This window comes from Staurois parvus, unplaced genomic scaffold (assembly GCF_062004578.1).
Source record: "Staurois parvus isolate SC_StPar_1 unplaced genomic scaffold, SC_StPar_1.0 ptg000696l, whole genome shotgun sequence".
NCBI classification, from domain to species: Eukaryota; Metazoa; Chordata; class Amphibia; order Anura; family Ranidae; genus Staurois; species Staurois parvus.
In genome coordinates this window covers 10458939-10474980 of record NW_028318492.1, presented here as the reverse complement: position 1 = coordinate 10474980, position 16042 = coordinate 10458939, and the positions used below count along the sequence as shown (strand labels likewise).

Here is a 16042-nt window from a genome sequence, read left to right as displayed (position 1 = left end):
ATCTGCCACCCGTCTCTGCCAATCCCTCCACTGGCTTCCCATTGCCCAACGGATAAAATTCAAAACACTAACAATAATGTATAAAGCCATTTATAACTCTGCCCCAAATTACATCACCGATCTTGTCTCTAAATACCACCCAAACCGTACTCTTTGCTCCTCGCAAGACCTCCTACTCTCTAGCTCCCTTTTTCTCCTCCTCCCATGCTAGTCTCCAGGACTTCTCCAGAGCATTCCCCATCCTCTGGAACTCTCTTCCCCTGCTCACTTACTCTGCTCACTTTTAGGCGATCTCTGAAAACCTCTTTTCAGGGAAGCCTATCCTGCCCTCAGCTAATGCTGGAATCTTCTACTCTTCCAACCAGTCCATCCCCCACAGTTACTACCTTTTGTACCACTAGCCCCTCCTTCCTCGATTGTAATTTCCAAGGAGCAGGGCCCTCCTATCCCTCTTGTATTGAACTGTATTGTTGCTGTATTGTCTCCCGTTATTTTGTAAAGCGCTGAGCAAACTGTTGGCGCTATATAAATCCTGTATAATAATAATAAAGTTTACCTTTTATCCAATTAACCTGGCTACACAATGCCGGTTTCACTTTTTTGTCTTAGCAACTTCTTAGAGTTCCCCCTCTCTCTTGCTTGTGACACAATTCATAGTGCTAGTTCATGTGCCATTTTGCTGTTCTAGGACAATCTCTGCCACGGTCTTGTGACACTCTGTTTAGTCTATTATCCGAGACTGATTGCTTTAATTTTTGCTTTAGTCTTGCCCTGATTGGCACTATTTGCTACATATTATACATAGCGGAATTATTTCAACTGTCTTGGTCATTTGAGCTTACTATTTAAAATCCAATCCCTTCCCACTATATCCTATTTCTATATAAAAGTTTTGGTAGGAATTAACCCTACACTACACATTTCTATAGCTTGTCTTTTGACCTCATAATGTGATTTATGAGGCTCATACTACATAAAATGGATTTGCCTTGAATATAAGTTATTGTAGCATATATTAGGGGGTAATAAAAGTAACTTATCAGAAAGCTTGTCAGTTTTCCTGCCTTTACTTTGAACACATTGTTAGTAACTAGCTTCAAACAACCAAAAAATAGATTAAGCTATGTCTTCTGGTTGTCAACAGCAATAAGATTTGGCCAGTAAACTTATGAAAACACAGGATATAAAAAAAATATTGCCGGTGAAGCAGTACACAATGCAAAGTGCCTACCTTTTTTCCCAGCACCTCTGATTTGGCGTAGAAGACACAAAGCCAGAATTGTCTTCCTGTCAACTTCACCAATGAATATTCTTTACGTTCTTTTATGCTGTATGAAGTAACATGCTTCACATTTTGGCCCAGGTACCCTCCTGTTCAATCTAATTTTAGGAAGTGAATGTGGGCGTTTGAAAGTCCTTAAAATACTGTCATAAAAGTAATATGGAGACTGCCATTTCTGAACTTCTGAATATGCTAGATGATTGGCTGTCACTAACCTGTAATAAGTATGCAAACCAGAAAAGTCAGAGGTTCTTATCTTCATATTTATTCGAGGCTTGTTACTGGAACAAGAAGGCCAGCATGACAACAAAATAACTGGTGCGTTCAGGAAAGGACAATAGTGGCAGTCTCCGTAGTATGCCTGCCATACATGGCCCAAATGGTTTCTGATTCCTGATGAAGCTGCCCTGATGGCACCATCCATCTCAAGTCTAGTCCATAAACCTTTGGCCATATAGTGTGTATATATGAATGAAAAGACCATGTGTATAAATTGCACATATGTACTACCACCATCTAGGGGTGGACTGACCATTTGGAAACTCGGGCACAGCCCGAGGGCCCGGGGTCAGTAAGGGGCCCCATGAGATGCCCCTGGTACCTTTTTCATAGGCTTTTTTGAGTTTGGGCAAGGACACAGTGGCCCCTTGATCCCCTATTTCCCAGGGGCCCCATGAGTTGTCAGTCCACCCCTGCCACCATCTGAACTAAATTAGTGTATACAGCATATATTGGTATACAGTAGAATATAAAGTTACAGTCTTACGTTCTGTGCAAAGAATACTGTGTAAATAGAAAAGCAGAAGAAAAATTGGGTTATTGCTTACAGTAATCTTTCAATTGCGTTTTTTTTTGGTAACCTGAACTGAAAAAGTGAATTATAAAACAGACTTGCCATAAAGCTGCTCTGATGATATGCTTGTCCTATCCATTGCTCAGACTATTCTCATATAATGCATTTCATTTAGCATAAAAACAAGAAAGAGTAGGCATATATTTATAAGTAACATAATTGCGTGCTTTATTGATATACAGAGTAAAGCATTATATAATACAATAGTAAGGCATATTTTTGGTGAACTTGATATGTAGTGAAAATGCAGGAGTAAAACAAAGATGCATATAAAAATAATTAGTAAAATTTTGACAGTGTTGGTGGTTAAAACACAATCTCTTAAGATGGTAAAAGATGATGATGACAGAACATGCCAAATACTGATGTTATGTATTAACATGGAATACATTTTTGCAATAGAATACTTTCTTTTTAAAACAATATTTCTAAATAATGTTCAAAGCAGCAATAAAGCTTCTCTTTTTTTTTATTAAGTATAGAAATATATATCTGAGACACACTCCAAAACTAATGCATAATAGATTAAACCAAAATGAATAAAACAAACCGTGCAAATTCCTTTATATTTGAAAACAAATCTGGCACACACACTCCAATCTCTGAAATGAGAGGACAACCATTGCATGAAACTAGCACTAGGCTAAATTTGTTTGGGAAGAACGAGGTGATCCCTTTGAAAAATAAAGCTTTGATGCACATAAAAAAAAAAAAAGAAACAAAAAGACAAGAGGAAAATGAAAAATCAATATGAGGGAAAGCCCAAAGACAACAGTATTTGTTCTGTAACAAAACTTACCCTACATTTGACTGATGTGTCATGTTAACTAGAGATTAGTATAAAAGCAATAGAAATAATGGTAGATTTCTAGCACAGATTAAAAATAGCTAAAAATTGAGGTACGCTTGAACTGGTATTTCAAAACTGAAAGTAATACTTATAACAAGTGTTTCTGAGAGATGCCTGTGTCTGAATAATCTCAAGGAGGCACATAGCAAATGTTTCTTTAGGTGGGCCATACATGGTTATTTTACAGTAATTTTGGTCAGTCAGGGGGCTGAAAGGAAACAAAACAAAACAATTCCTCCATCCACACAAATGAGGTGGATGGAGGAATCCCCCCACCCACAAGACTATGGGGTTGATTTACTAAAGGAAAATAGGCTGTACACTGCAAGTGCACTCCAACTACGCTTGGAAGTGCACTGAATGTGCAGTTGCTCCAGATCTGAAGGGAACATACAAGGAAAATTAAAAAAATAACATTTTTATTTTTGCTTGCACATGATTGGATGAAAGACATCAGCAGAGCTTCTCCTCGGATCGAAAGCAACTGCACTTGCAGTTCACAATATATTTACCAATAGTGAATCAACCCCATTGTGTTCTGACAGCGGCACCTGCTGCTATCAGAATGTACTGATCAGTGGCTGCAGCCACCGATAACCACTGGAAAAGTATCTGACCTGTCCCCTTAACAGAAGTTAAATTACTTCTATCGAGTAGGGGAGGTCAAACACTGGTCAAAATTTGGTCACTCTGTTAGACCGGCCAAATTTAGCTCAGTGCATGGTCAGCTTTAAAGCAGACCCAAGTTGAAAAATAAAAAATTGCAAACAGGCTGGCTGTTTATTGTAAAATCCACTAGCCTGCCAGTTTGCAATCCCCTGCAGAATGTACACTGCCTGTGTTCCAGGATGACTGAACTCCAGCATATGTGAGGGAGTGACGTCATCCTGCGCAAGTCAAGACAGCTGAAGACTGGCACCTGGTAGAAGCTGGGCAGAAGATGCTGGCACTAGCGAAGGACTTCACGGGCGTCAGACCATTGAAACTAAATATTTGTGCCTTTTACTTCTGCTTTAAAGAGAACCTATGAGAGCTGCCATTACCTAGTAGTCCAATGTTGCATGCTGTGGGGAGGTCACCTTAATCCTGGGAGTGCTACTTAGTGAGTTACTGACCTGAAACAAGTATAAAAGATGGGAATTCAGCTTCATCAGACTTAACTGGCTGCATTTTTATCCAAGTCTGTGAATTAAGGCCTTATTTATAAACCAGTGTGACAATACCAGTACATTTATAAATGCTTCTTAAACCTACTCCTACTTCAACAATGCACTTCTTATCTCGTCAATGCTGCTGCTTGGAAGATGAAAAGTGATACTGTTCAAGCGGTACCAGCTCCCCAGTACATTGCACTGTGTGCTTTAATAACAGATTGCACTGTGTTTCTTTGGCCTGCATAGTTACAAAAAAAAAAAAAAATGTGTTGGGTGGCTTGATGGGGGGACACCAACATCATCTACTAACATAACCATGCAACAGGTTATGGGACAGGGTTATATCCGCAAGTGTTATCTGTAGGCACAATACTCAGTGCTGTATTTTCCAAAATGCCACCTAAAAGTGCCAGGGCAGTGTGGAGAATTTCCAGTAATATCCTGCAGCTTGCAGAGGAAAACCATCAGCTCCTTGTTAATGCTGGATCCTGCAAATTTACAAATAAGTCAGCAGTGGTAGCTCTCATATTGCTGTCAGCATTGGTTCACTTTAAATTGGAGCCCTAATTTTAAGTCTTTTCTGTTATTGTTAGTGGAAACACACAGTTAAAATACATGTTTAAAAGAACCTGCTGACTAGCATCTTCTCCCTCAATTTGTATATGAAGTTCATACATTTTATTTTGCATAAAGATTGTGCTATCAGTATCTCCATAAAGAATTCCCTCACTGTATCATCTTTTTAGATGTGGCCCTCTTGCAACTCACTCTTCCATGCCTCATCATCCACCAACTCACTACCCATTTTTTTTTCCATGTCAAAATGATCCACTAAAGGTACTCAGTTTATGAATGCATTTCAAATCCTTTTTCCCATCTAAAAAGTGAAATTATATATGTATATGTGGAAGCCATATTTACTAATTACCTGTGAACTCTTTGCGCCCTGCCTTGTACAACAGAAATGGAAATCCATGGGTTGGGTCAGACCCAATGAAAAACACTGAACTCTTCATCGGACCAATATCTTAAGCAGTTCAGCAAGAACTTTTCTTTTAGGAAAATACAGGTCTTTTTCCAGTGGATTATTTACAAATCTCTATGGTCAATACAGTAACAGAAATGTTTACTATATTATATACTATAAGTTGAGTTTCATGAAGCTGTAGGGCAGCGAGACCTGAAAGAGGATATCAGGGATGCAAGCGAAAAGATGATGCGTATTAGTGCGAACACAGTATAGTAACGTTACTGCTTCCAATTAACTGTATTTAGCTGTTTTACCCTAAAAGTGTCACATTTTAATAGGCTAACAATATAAAACCATCCATATGAGATACATTAAAATGGTTTCACAATAGTGATGAGCATAAGGTTTTGCTAAAAACCTGTCAGACAGCTACATAAATTAAAGAGCTATTATGGCCCTGCTGTAACCAGTAAGAATTTAAATAAGTTTTTTACATCATAACATTCTATACTGCTAAGCTCTTCATTACATTGGAGCTGGGTACATATCAGTAGTACAGTGCACCTGCTTAGATGCCACTCACTGCTGTTCTGAACAACAGTTTAAACAGTGAAGGCAAAAATGACTTCCTAAAAACTATGCCATGTTCTCATTTCATTAATATTTGTAACAGTGATTTTATTTTCAAGCTGAGCTGGATGTTTTCTTATATCAAAGAAAGAAAATTAAAAATGTCAGTGATAAAACTGTCCTGTCAAATGCTTCATTTGAATTAACTTAAAAGCCTCTATCCAAAACGATTCACAAGGACATGGGTAGCTGTAAATGTACAAAGATGGCTTAGGGAGTTAGAGAATGGATAACCAAGTAATCAAAACTATAGGAAAATATTACACAAAAGAAAGATTTTAAAACGTTTTGGATAGAAATAAGAAAGGTTTGCGCCTCAGTTGGATTTAAAATGCTGAAAGCTCAAAGATTTCCCCTCAGTTCTTCTGACACCTACCCCCTGGACAGTATGGCAGAAGACTCCATTGGGGAGACAAAAGAATTCTTGAAAACTGCCAGAGGATTTAACTTTTCCCAACTCTACTTAAGCATTTTACCACTGTCTGTGACCACTTTGGGGACATTGATACCAAAGGTTAAGAAAACAACAAAACCTGGACATAATTCCCGACTAGCCAAATTCAAAAAATAAAAATTTTGGCTAGAGATTGGCTTTAAATAAAGACAATGATGGGTTAGTTATTATTATAATACAGTATTTATAGAGCGCCAAAAGGTTTGCTCAGCTGTAGTTGTAGCATTTTCCTAATCTTTACCTTTCTAAGTAACAATAAAACATCTTTCTTAATATTCTAAGCTACTAACAATTTCTGCTGGGTACCACCTTGCTTTGGGACAGAGTAGCAAATATAGGACACTAGGTAATGTGACCATTCACTTTCAACATGTAGTCATAATAGGCGAGAACTGATCATTGTGCAAAGTTGGAATATACATTTGACTATGTACAGTTGTGTTCAAAATAGCAGTCAGACATCACTAACCTGATAAATCACTGTTTTTAGGAGAAATTATATTTCTACATGGCAAATAATTTGCTAGCAGGTGTAGTAGAGTAATAGAAATCCAACAGACCCAACAGTCATGACATGCATGCTGCTGATTCTGTGTCATTGAATCACTAATTGAAAGGGGCATATTCAAAATATTAGCAGTGTGGCGTTCTATTAGTGAGGTCATTCATTCTTTGAAAAACAGGTGGCAATTATTGCCCTTATTTAAGGAAGGAAGGCAGCAAATGTTGTACATGCTGGTTACAGTGCTTTTCTCTCTGAAATTCTGCGGAAAATGTGTTGTTCCAGACCATGTTCAGAAGAACAGCGTACCTTGATTAAAATGTTGATTGGAGAGGGGAAAACATATAAAGAAATGCAGAAAATGATAGGCTGCTCAGCTAAAATGTTCGCAAATGCTTTAAAATAGCAACCAAAACCTGAAAGACGTGGAAGAAAGCAAAAAACTACCATTAAAATAGATAGAATAATAGCCAAAATGGCAAGGACTCAGCCAACAATCAGCTCCAGGAAGATCAAAGGTGGTCTAAAGTTACCTGTGAGTACTGTTACAATTAGCTTGGCTTCACATAGGGGTCTTCTATCTGCAAGAAGCCCCCGCAAAGTCCCACTGTTGAAAAAAAGACATGCTGAAGAGGTTACAATTTGCCAAAGAGCACATTGACTGGCCTAAAGAGAAATGGCGCAACATTTTGTGAACGGATGATTGTTCTTTTTGGGTCTAGTGGCCGGAGACAGTTTGTCAGACGACCCCCAAACACTGAATTCAAGCCACAGTACACTGTGAAGACAGTGAAGCATGGTTGCGCAAGCATCATGATATGGGGATGTTTCTCATACTACGGTGTTGGGCCTATTTATCGCATACCAGGGATCATGGATCAGTTTGAATACATCAGAATACTTGAAGAGGTCATGCTGCCTTATGCTGAAGAGGAAATGCCCTTGAAATGGGTGTTCCAACAAGACAACGACCCCAAACACACCAGTAAACGTGCAACATCTTGGTTCCAGACCAACAAGATTGACGTTATGGAGTGGCCAGCCCAATCCCCGGATCTTAATCCAATAGAAAACTTGTGGGGTGACATCAAAAATGCAGTTTCTGAGGCAAAACCAAGAAATAGAGAAGAACGGTGGAATGTAGTCCAATCATCCTGGGCTGGAATACCTGTTCACAGGTACCAGAAGTTGGTTGACTCCATGCAACACAGATGTACAGCAGATCTCAGAAACAGTGCTTATACAACTAAATATTAATTAAGGGATTCAAAGGAAAGCAAAATCTTCAAACATTTTTCAGTTTATATAGTGAATGTTTGAGTTTGTAAAGAAGAATAAAAACACTGCTATTTTTTTGAACAGTCTAATATTCACATTTCTTCAATTTTTTTTAGAGGAAAACCACAAATTTGACATTTTTCTTCATGTTTTGATTTGGAATAGAATGTGTAGTGTTCCCAATGCATTTTTTTGTATGGAAATAAAAACTATTAGAAGGATTTTGAGCTTTATTCACTTTTTTCAACACACTGCTATTATTTTGAACACAACTGTATATACCTATGTGCAAAGCACTGGCAATTCCAAAGTTTAAACACATTTACCAATAAATACCCAAATTTCAAGTAATATTAGAAAGGCAGAATTAGAAATTTGAAGGAAAGCCTCTTTGTATTAACGTTTACATTTATTATATGTCTAAGTCCCAATATATGCTTGGAGCATGAGATATAAGGCTTGAGCTGTAAGAACAAGTGTAGCCAGTTTCCCACTGGATGTCAGTGGAGGCAGCTTAGTGGCTTTGTATTAAATGAACCCCATTTTATTATCAATCATAATATAATGGTCTGGTTTTTATCCCAGTAACTTTCCATTTAAGTGTTCTTCACATACATTACTTATCTGTATGTAAACTCATGCATAACAGAGAATGGGACAGGATGCTGTTGGCAATATGCCAGGAATGTGGTTGTGTTGAGTTAACCTGGGTTCACATATATGAGCTGCGGTATATCGCATTTGATTTGCGCAGGAACCACACCGCATTCCTGTACAAATCACATGCGATTTGTGTGCGGTGCGATTGGAGCCATACATTTTGTATGGCTCAAATTGCACCGCAGTCGCACCAAAAAGGTGCAGGCCACTTTTTTTGGTATGCGCTAGAATTGGATTGCATGGGTATTCACACCTATGCGATCTTATTCTGCACATCGCACCGCGTTTTGCAGACGTTAACTTAACATACACACCCACAGCGGTTCGCATGAATGGGGTGCAATTCTGATGCGGAATTGGCACAGAAAACACTGCGAATTCTTCACCACATCAGTGTGAACCAGGGCTTACACAGTGCTTGCGAATCAAAAGATCAGTTATCTATATGGCAGCCTGTTGACCCTTTTCAATCTGGCATACATAACTGAAATGGAACAGTCTGTAGAGGCATCTACATGATACAGATAAGATCTTCAGTGTGATTCTCATCCATCACCATGTAGGTCATTTGGAACTGAATCCTGGCTGCTGTTCTGTACCTACCTAAACTGTGTAAGGTCTATGTCTAAACACTAAACCTCTATTATCATTGCGTATGCTATTATATATCACATAAGAAATCTCCTTCACTTCATTTTCTATTATGGAAAATGTGTTGCTCATTACATTTATTTAATCAGGTAGCAAGCAATAAGCAACTAACTGCAGCTGATCTTTAATTAATTGGCTTACAACAGATTGCTGCAATGGTTACTAAGGCTGACAGCACATCACTGCATTTTGCAATATTTTATTAAGGGCCATAGTAAAGTGGTTAAAGGAAACTAAATCAAGCTATCACTGTTCTTTTGCAGCACATGGAAACCAAGAGGTTAAGTGCACGTAGCACAAGAAAAAAATGAACCATGTGATTTAGCCTTAAAGCTCCAGTAAGCACTATCCTCAAGACCAGCATCATCAGGAAAGGCTGATACATGACAGCACAGCCTATAAACCTTGCTCATCACATCCTGGGAATGACCTGCAATAAAAATATTTCACATTCTATATACACACCCAGAGGCTTGGATTTAGATACCATTTAATGCTCTAAATGTCTATTCAGTCAAAATATTTATTTTTTTGAGTGGAAAATTAAGTCAAACCACGTGTGAGATTTATACTCTACTTTACAGAGAGTTCTCCTTATCTGCTACAGTTCAGGTCCCGGGACACCTAGCTCTACTATCTTGCAGCTCTGCTTGGCCAGCCAGACCGATAAATTTCCCACTGGCATCACAAACCAGCCAGGCTGCAGAAGCTTCTAAGACTGCAGCCACACGAATGGGACTGTAAATGTAATTATTAGGCAATTTAACGGTTTAGTTTCATTTTCCAAAGCTATTCTTTTAACCTCCGCATAAGATGGTGGCATGTGAACATCCTATTCAAGGAAAGCTTTATTCTTAAATTATCCATTTCTCGCTCATATATATATATTATTGCTCAACAGCTTATTTTTACCGAGAACTATGAAGGTAGTACATGTATACTTGTTTTAAATTGAATGTTTAATACTTAATCATTCTACTTTTTGGCAGTTTAGTTACATTTAAAAACTGTAGTCTGGCAGCCCTCTGTAAGCAAAAGATGAGTATTCTGATGTGAACAATTAGCCACAGAAACTGAAACACACTTTTGTTATACAGAAAAAACCCCCCCAAAAAACCAACCTCAAAATAAACATCTGAAAACGGTAAATAGTAAAATGGTAAAATGTGTTTCAGTAGTTCAACTCTGGCTGGGGAACACACTTTCACATATGCCAACAGTGACAAAAAGGTTAGGTATAAATGGCTGCTTACACAATGGATATAGTGGCAATGTTTCATGTTTTGCTGACATGTTCAGAAACACCACAAAACCATAGTGAGGTAGATGCAACATGGTTAGCCATGTCTGAAAACAACACACAATTAGACAAATTTTGAAAGAACATGGGGTTGTCCTTAGCACGTTATCTTGTGTAATATAACAATATAATATAGGCAAGGCAGCAAATCACCCATAAAAGGTGCCAGATGGATGAAATTGTCCACATACATACACACACCTGGACTGAAATGCTACGATCAATCAGCAGACATCAAGGCCATGAAACCTGTTAATAGAACAGTGCAACTGATGGAAGCATCTGAGTCTCTGGACGTGAGGTTCTATTTTACATATGCATGTGTGGACTGTTGAAGATAAGCACACAGTTGTAGCTTTTCTACCCTGTTTCAGACGGTTGACATGTTGCAATACATCTCAAGCTCCGATGGGAAGCTGAGAACACATTTGGCGAAAATGGATGCTGCTGATTGCTTTTACGGGAGAGCTATCATTTCTGGGAACTCTGTTAAAGAAATCACATCACAATTGTTCCACTGTTCGCATGACAAGACAAAATAAGGAAATAGCTACAATTTTTGGTGCTGGGAAGCAGCAGTCACCTACTTTCAGCTTAAGTGGCATTGGTGGTCTTTTGGACTATTACCATCAGAAGACCAGTCAGGATAATGCAGTCAGTGACCTTACATTTTTACCTCTAGTACAAACAACAAAGACCACATACTATATTTTCAAAGTGCCAGTGTGCAGATTTGATAAACGTACAATTTCAAGAGTTACCAAGACATGGGTGAAGGACCATATTCTTATATAACAATGTCTTTTCATTATCTGTATCACTTAATAGTCTTTGACTGCTACAGGGCTCATACAGAATTCCTGGAAAACACTTTAGTGACACATTAAAGAGGTTCTCCATTCTAAACCATACACACAATTCTATAAGTGACTTGTTTATCATCCTGGAGCTCAGAGTTTGTATGAAGACCAGGATGCATGGACACAGAATGGTTGCTGAGAAAACAATTAACTTGAACTTTTGTGGGATAACAGACATTTTTCCTGTAGAGCATCTTTTGTTCAATACTTTGTGTCTCTAGCCTTGGAAATCCCACCTTATCAATAGATAGTAACCACACTGAAGTTAAATATTGTATGGTTTATGTAGTAAAAGAAAAATGTGCCAACATGAACATCTCTTGTTGCTATAGCAACAAGTTAAAAAACTTGGGCAACGAACAACAAGAAAATTTCTTGCAAGCACACTTTTTTAGATTCATGAGCCTCCTTAATGACAGACATAATTCACTTTACAGAAGTTTGGAAGCATAAAAGCACAAGTTGGCTTTATACATATCTCAATAATAGTGAGAGTAGAGCATAAGGGTATTTTTAGTAGTAAGTTTAACTGCATTAGTTGCTTTAAAAGTGCAGCTTAACTTGCAAGGAACTCTATCAAGAAGGTACCAGTAATTCGCCTGAGCATTTACAGTGACCCCTGGAAGCAAGGCAACTGGATAACCACGAGGTCTTAAGTGGTGGATTTAAAGACTGTAGTGTATTAACAACATTACAGGGTTCACAGATTTGGACTGACAATTTTCACATCCCTCTCAACACATTCTTACATATGAACCCTACAGTCAAGTAATAACGTTTTTGGAGGCATTTTCTTAACTAGCCACTTAAGACCTTTATGAAAACCGGTTTAAATGAAAGGATACCTTATCTCATAACAAAAGGACTTTCCAGATTTTCACGTTTTGAAGGGGAAAATAAACTCTCACTAGATGGTACTTGTGGCCAACTACTCTTTCTACCCACCAGTTTTCATAGATATCTGTAAAAATGGCTCTTGACTGTAACACATGTTTTCATCTACACAGTTCTGTTATAAGTACTGACTTCTGGGCACTAGATCACATACATATAGATTACTGGTCCATTATTGCTTAACTGCACGCATTAAGTTAGGACAAACATATCCTGAATAGCACATTTACATAATACCACAGTTTAAATGCAGTATCCCTTTAAAATGCTAGCTACTCCAAATGCCTAAAAGTAATCTAGTTGGAAATGATTTTAAATAAAATAATTAAAAAGGTAGAATAAATAAAAGGGTACTCAGCTTGCTACTGTTGTATAATCGTAAGCAGTGCAGAACCACTTTAACTTGTCTCTCATAAAAAGTATTATGGGTAAAAAATTTAAATTTTCTCTAGCACATATGACATTATGCTCCTGTTAAAAACATGTACCAAGGTCTCCGTTCACAATTGGTAACAATATCATCCAAAAAAATTACATCATTTTATTCTGCATTTGTAGTCTTCTCGTCACAAAGCTAATCCAAAGCCTGCATTTAATAATACAGTACTGTGGTACACAGCGACCCCTAGCAGCAGCCAGATCAGCTTTCACTAGTCTAACCACAAAATGATGAAACCTAATGGATTTACAGTACAATCACTGCAGGGCATTAAGTTAATAAAGGCCAGAGTTAGGACAGCACTCAGGGGAGAACTATCTGGTTCCAGACTGCTCTGGCCTTTCATCCACATAAAAAAAAAAAAAAAAATCTTCAATTGCTAATTGGAAACTGGTACATATTCTTTAAACCAAAAAAGGTTTTATATTACACAGTTTGAAGCAAAAAAAAAAAAAAAATTATTGCCCATAGGGCTCAATAGTATTCACAGTAAGCTGAGAGATACAAGCTTAACAATACTGCTGTGTTAAAGTGGGCTCTTAGAAACGTACATTACATTAGTAACTTATCCTTTTAACTCTATGAATTGTTAGTACCGTTGTGTTCCCATAAAATGAAAAATAATACTCTAATTCAGGGTTCCCATCACTGGTCTACATGCTTCTTGTGTCAATGAAAAGAATACAAAAACTTTTGCCCAAGTTCCATTGTTTTTCAATCAACAAGTGAGTCTGTGAAACAAAGTCAATTTCATATTTGGTGCTTTAACTGATGTTCTTTGATGCACAAAAGGAAAAAAAAATATGATACTTAATATGAAAGTTGTTGATATACAGTTACAAAGCCATGGCAATTCTAAACAATGCACTGTTGTTTTTTTTTTGTTTTTTTTTTTCCTTTTTCAAAGGGATTTTTTATAAACAAATTATTTTTTTTTATAAAGCACACTTTAGTTTACAATCTCTCTTTATAACTGATATAAATTTTTTTAAACAACCCAAAATTGCCCTCTGTAAAAAGAAATGGCAAGATTTTTTTAAGCTATCAAGATTTTACATGTAGTTTTCTTATTGGTTTTGTACAATTGCATAGACATTTAAAACCTGCCATTGTTACCAAAACAATAACAGACTTAAGAAACTACTGAAATCTACAGTATAGTACCACTACCCTTCACAAAAATATAGATATTTTCTTGTAAACTCTTACAGTCTAATCCCCTTTTTTGTTGTACGAAGATAGTTATATAAAAAAAAACACATGCGGTGCGTAGGGAGTTGTTACTCTAACACCTCGTCGTCAGTCATGACAGTGACTAAAGTTTCCATCGCTCTTCCCAAATCATCAGCCATATGAAAGAGATTTCCTACATGGTTTCCTAGAAGAGAAAAGGCAAAATACATTATAACTCCCATTAGGAAAAGAAAGAAAATAAGTGCTTTGTTTTTCAAGTGATGGTATTCCTTAAAGTGAAGTAAATGACCACTTAGGCAGTCTCATTGAATGATTTCCCTTATTAACCCCCCATGATTTGCAGGTGTAAGAGTGATATAACATTCTTTTGGTTCCGCTGCGCGATGAGACACCTAGCTAACAGGTGGGAAGCCTCACTTTCATCATTCACTGCGTGCGCGGCTGGTAATACGGAGTCATGTCAGAGCTTACTGAGCTTTAAAGAGGGCAGATTGTTGGTGCCCGCTTAGCTGGTCCCTCTGTGACTGCCAATTTGTCATGTCATGAAGTACAGTATCAAAGTTTATGACGGTATATACAGTTTCTTAGAAAATGTCATCTGATAAGGATTCGCACAATCGACATGGTTAACTGACCGAAAGAGACAAAAGGACATTGCGCAGGACTGTGACCAGTAATAAGAAAACAACTGTTGAAAAAGTGACTGCAGAGCTCAATCTCAATCATGTGAAGACTCAGACTGAGCTCTGCAGTCACTTTTGCAGCAGTTTTGTTATTCCAGGTCACAATCCTGCGCAATATCCTTTTGTCTCTTTCAGTCAGTTGACCATGTCGACCGCACTTATGCTTATCAGGCGACTTTTCCCCAGAAACTGAATATGCCGTCATTTAACCTTTGATACTGTACTTCGCAACACAGCAAATTAATTGATAATTTCAGTCACAGAGGCACCAGCTAAGTGGGCACCAACAATTTGCCTCTTTGAAGGTCAGTAAGTTCGGAAATGACTCTGTATTACTAGCAGCACATGCAGCGAATGACAAAAGTGAGGCTTTCCACCTGTTAGGTAGGTATTTCATCACACAGCGGAAGCAAAAAAAAAAGTTACATCACTTCCGCTTTCAACACGAAACACATTGTCACATAGACCTGCAAATCATTCAGTGTTTCCATTTTTTGCCTAACCCCTATATGTTCTGGTGGTAAGCCAGAATTTTGGTTTTTACACTCACTTTCAGTCTCAATAACAGTTGTCAGCTGGTCAGATATTGAGAGACTTTATTCTCCAAATGGAGTCAAAGACCGCAAAAGAAACCTGACAGCTGTACTAACTCCTTCCATCTTTACCCAAAGCTTAAATAAAAGTTTTGCTGTTATATTTTATCTCCACGGGTTTTAAGTTTATTTTTTTCTGTGAATATAATTACAGCTCATGCAATCAAATTTTCTTTTCATTGAATATAAATATATCAGGCACAAAATTGTCTTAAATGTCAGGTGGAAAGTTTGAATAATAAATGTCAGCTAATATAAATGCAGCTACACCTGTCTTCATCAAGGCAAATGAAGCCCAAGAGGGCCTAATTCATTAGATCACACCAGAAGACATCACAAAACACTCACAAATAAGTTATATTGGCACATCTGACTAGCGTCTGCCAAAGATACACTCAGCACAAAAGCAAAGCAGAAGTAGTTAAAGCACAAAGAGTTTGAAAAAGTCTGTGTGTGATTGTGTATGAATTGCTACTTTCTCCCTACATATAATTAGACAATTTTGACAGTTTGTGCTTATATATAATTTGATCCGTTTCATCAGTTTCTACATAATACTTTACAATAGACCGTTCAGAAAGCATTTACATAGTTGCTACTAGTAAAGTAGGCAAGATTTTGTATTCAACCCGTTAGTAATTTTGTAGGAATATGAATTATGTGCAGGAGTCACAGCCAGAATCAATGTGTACCATGTCCTGTCTGTATTGACATGCTGTTGACCAGTGTATGTTTTTTTTGGGGTGGGGGGATTTTTCCAAAATGGGTATGACTTTTGGAGGCATGGTGGCCCCA

At 37.7% G+C, this 16042-nt stretch overlaps 1 protein-coding gene across 1 annotated transcript in view; it reads right to left on the bottom strand.

Moving 5' to 3' along the window:
* Positions 1–2278: 2278 nt before the first annotated feature.
* The window catches only part of DMD (dystrophin), a 2676943-nt gene continuing 2663179 nt past the window's right edge, over positions 2279–16042 (bottom strand). The window contains exon 77 of the mRNA XM_089653005.1: positions 2279–14155. Coding sequence (XP_089509131.1) covers positions 14058–14155 — 98 coding nt within the window. The 3' untranslated portion in view covers positions 2279–14057. The remainder of the gene's footprint in view (positions 14156–16042) is intronic.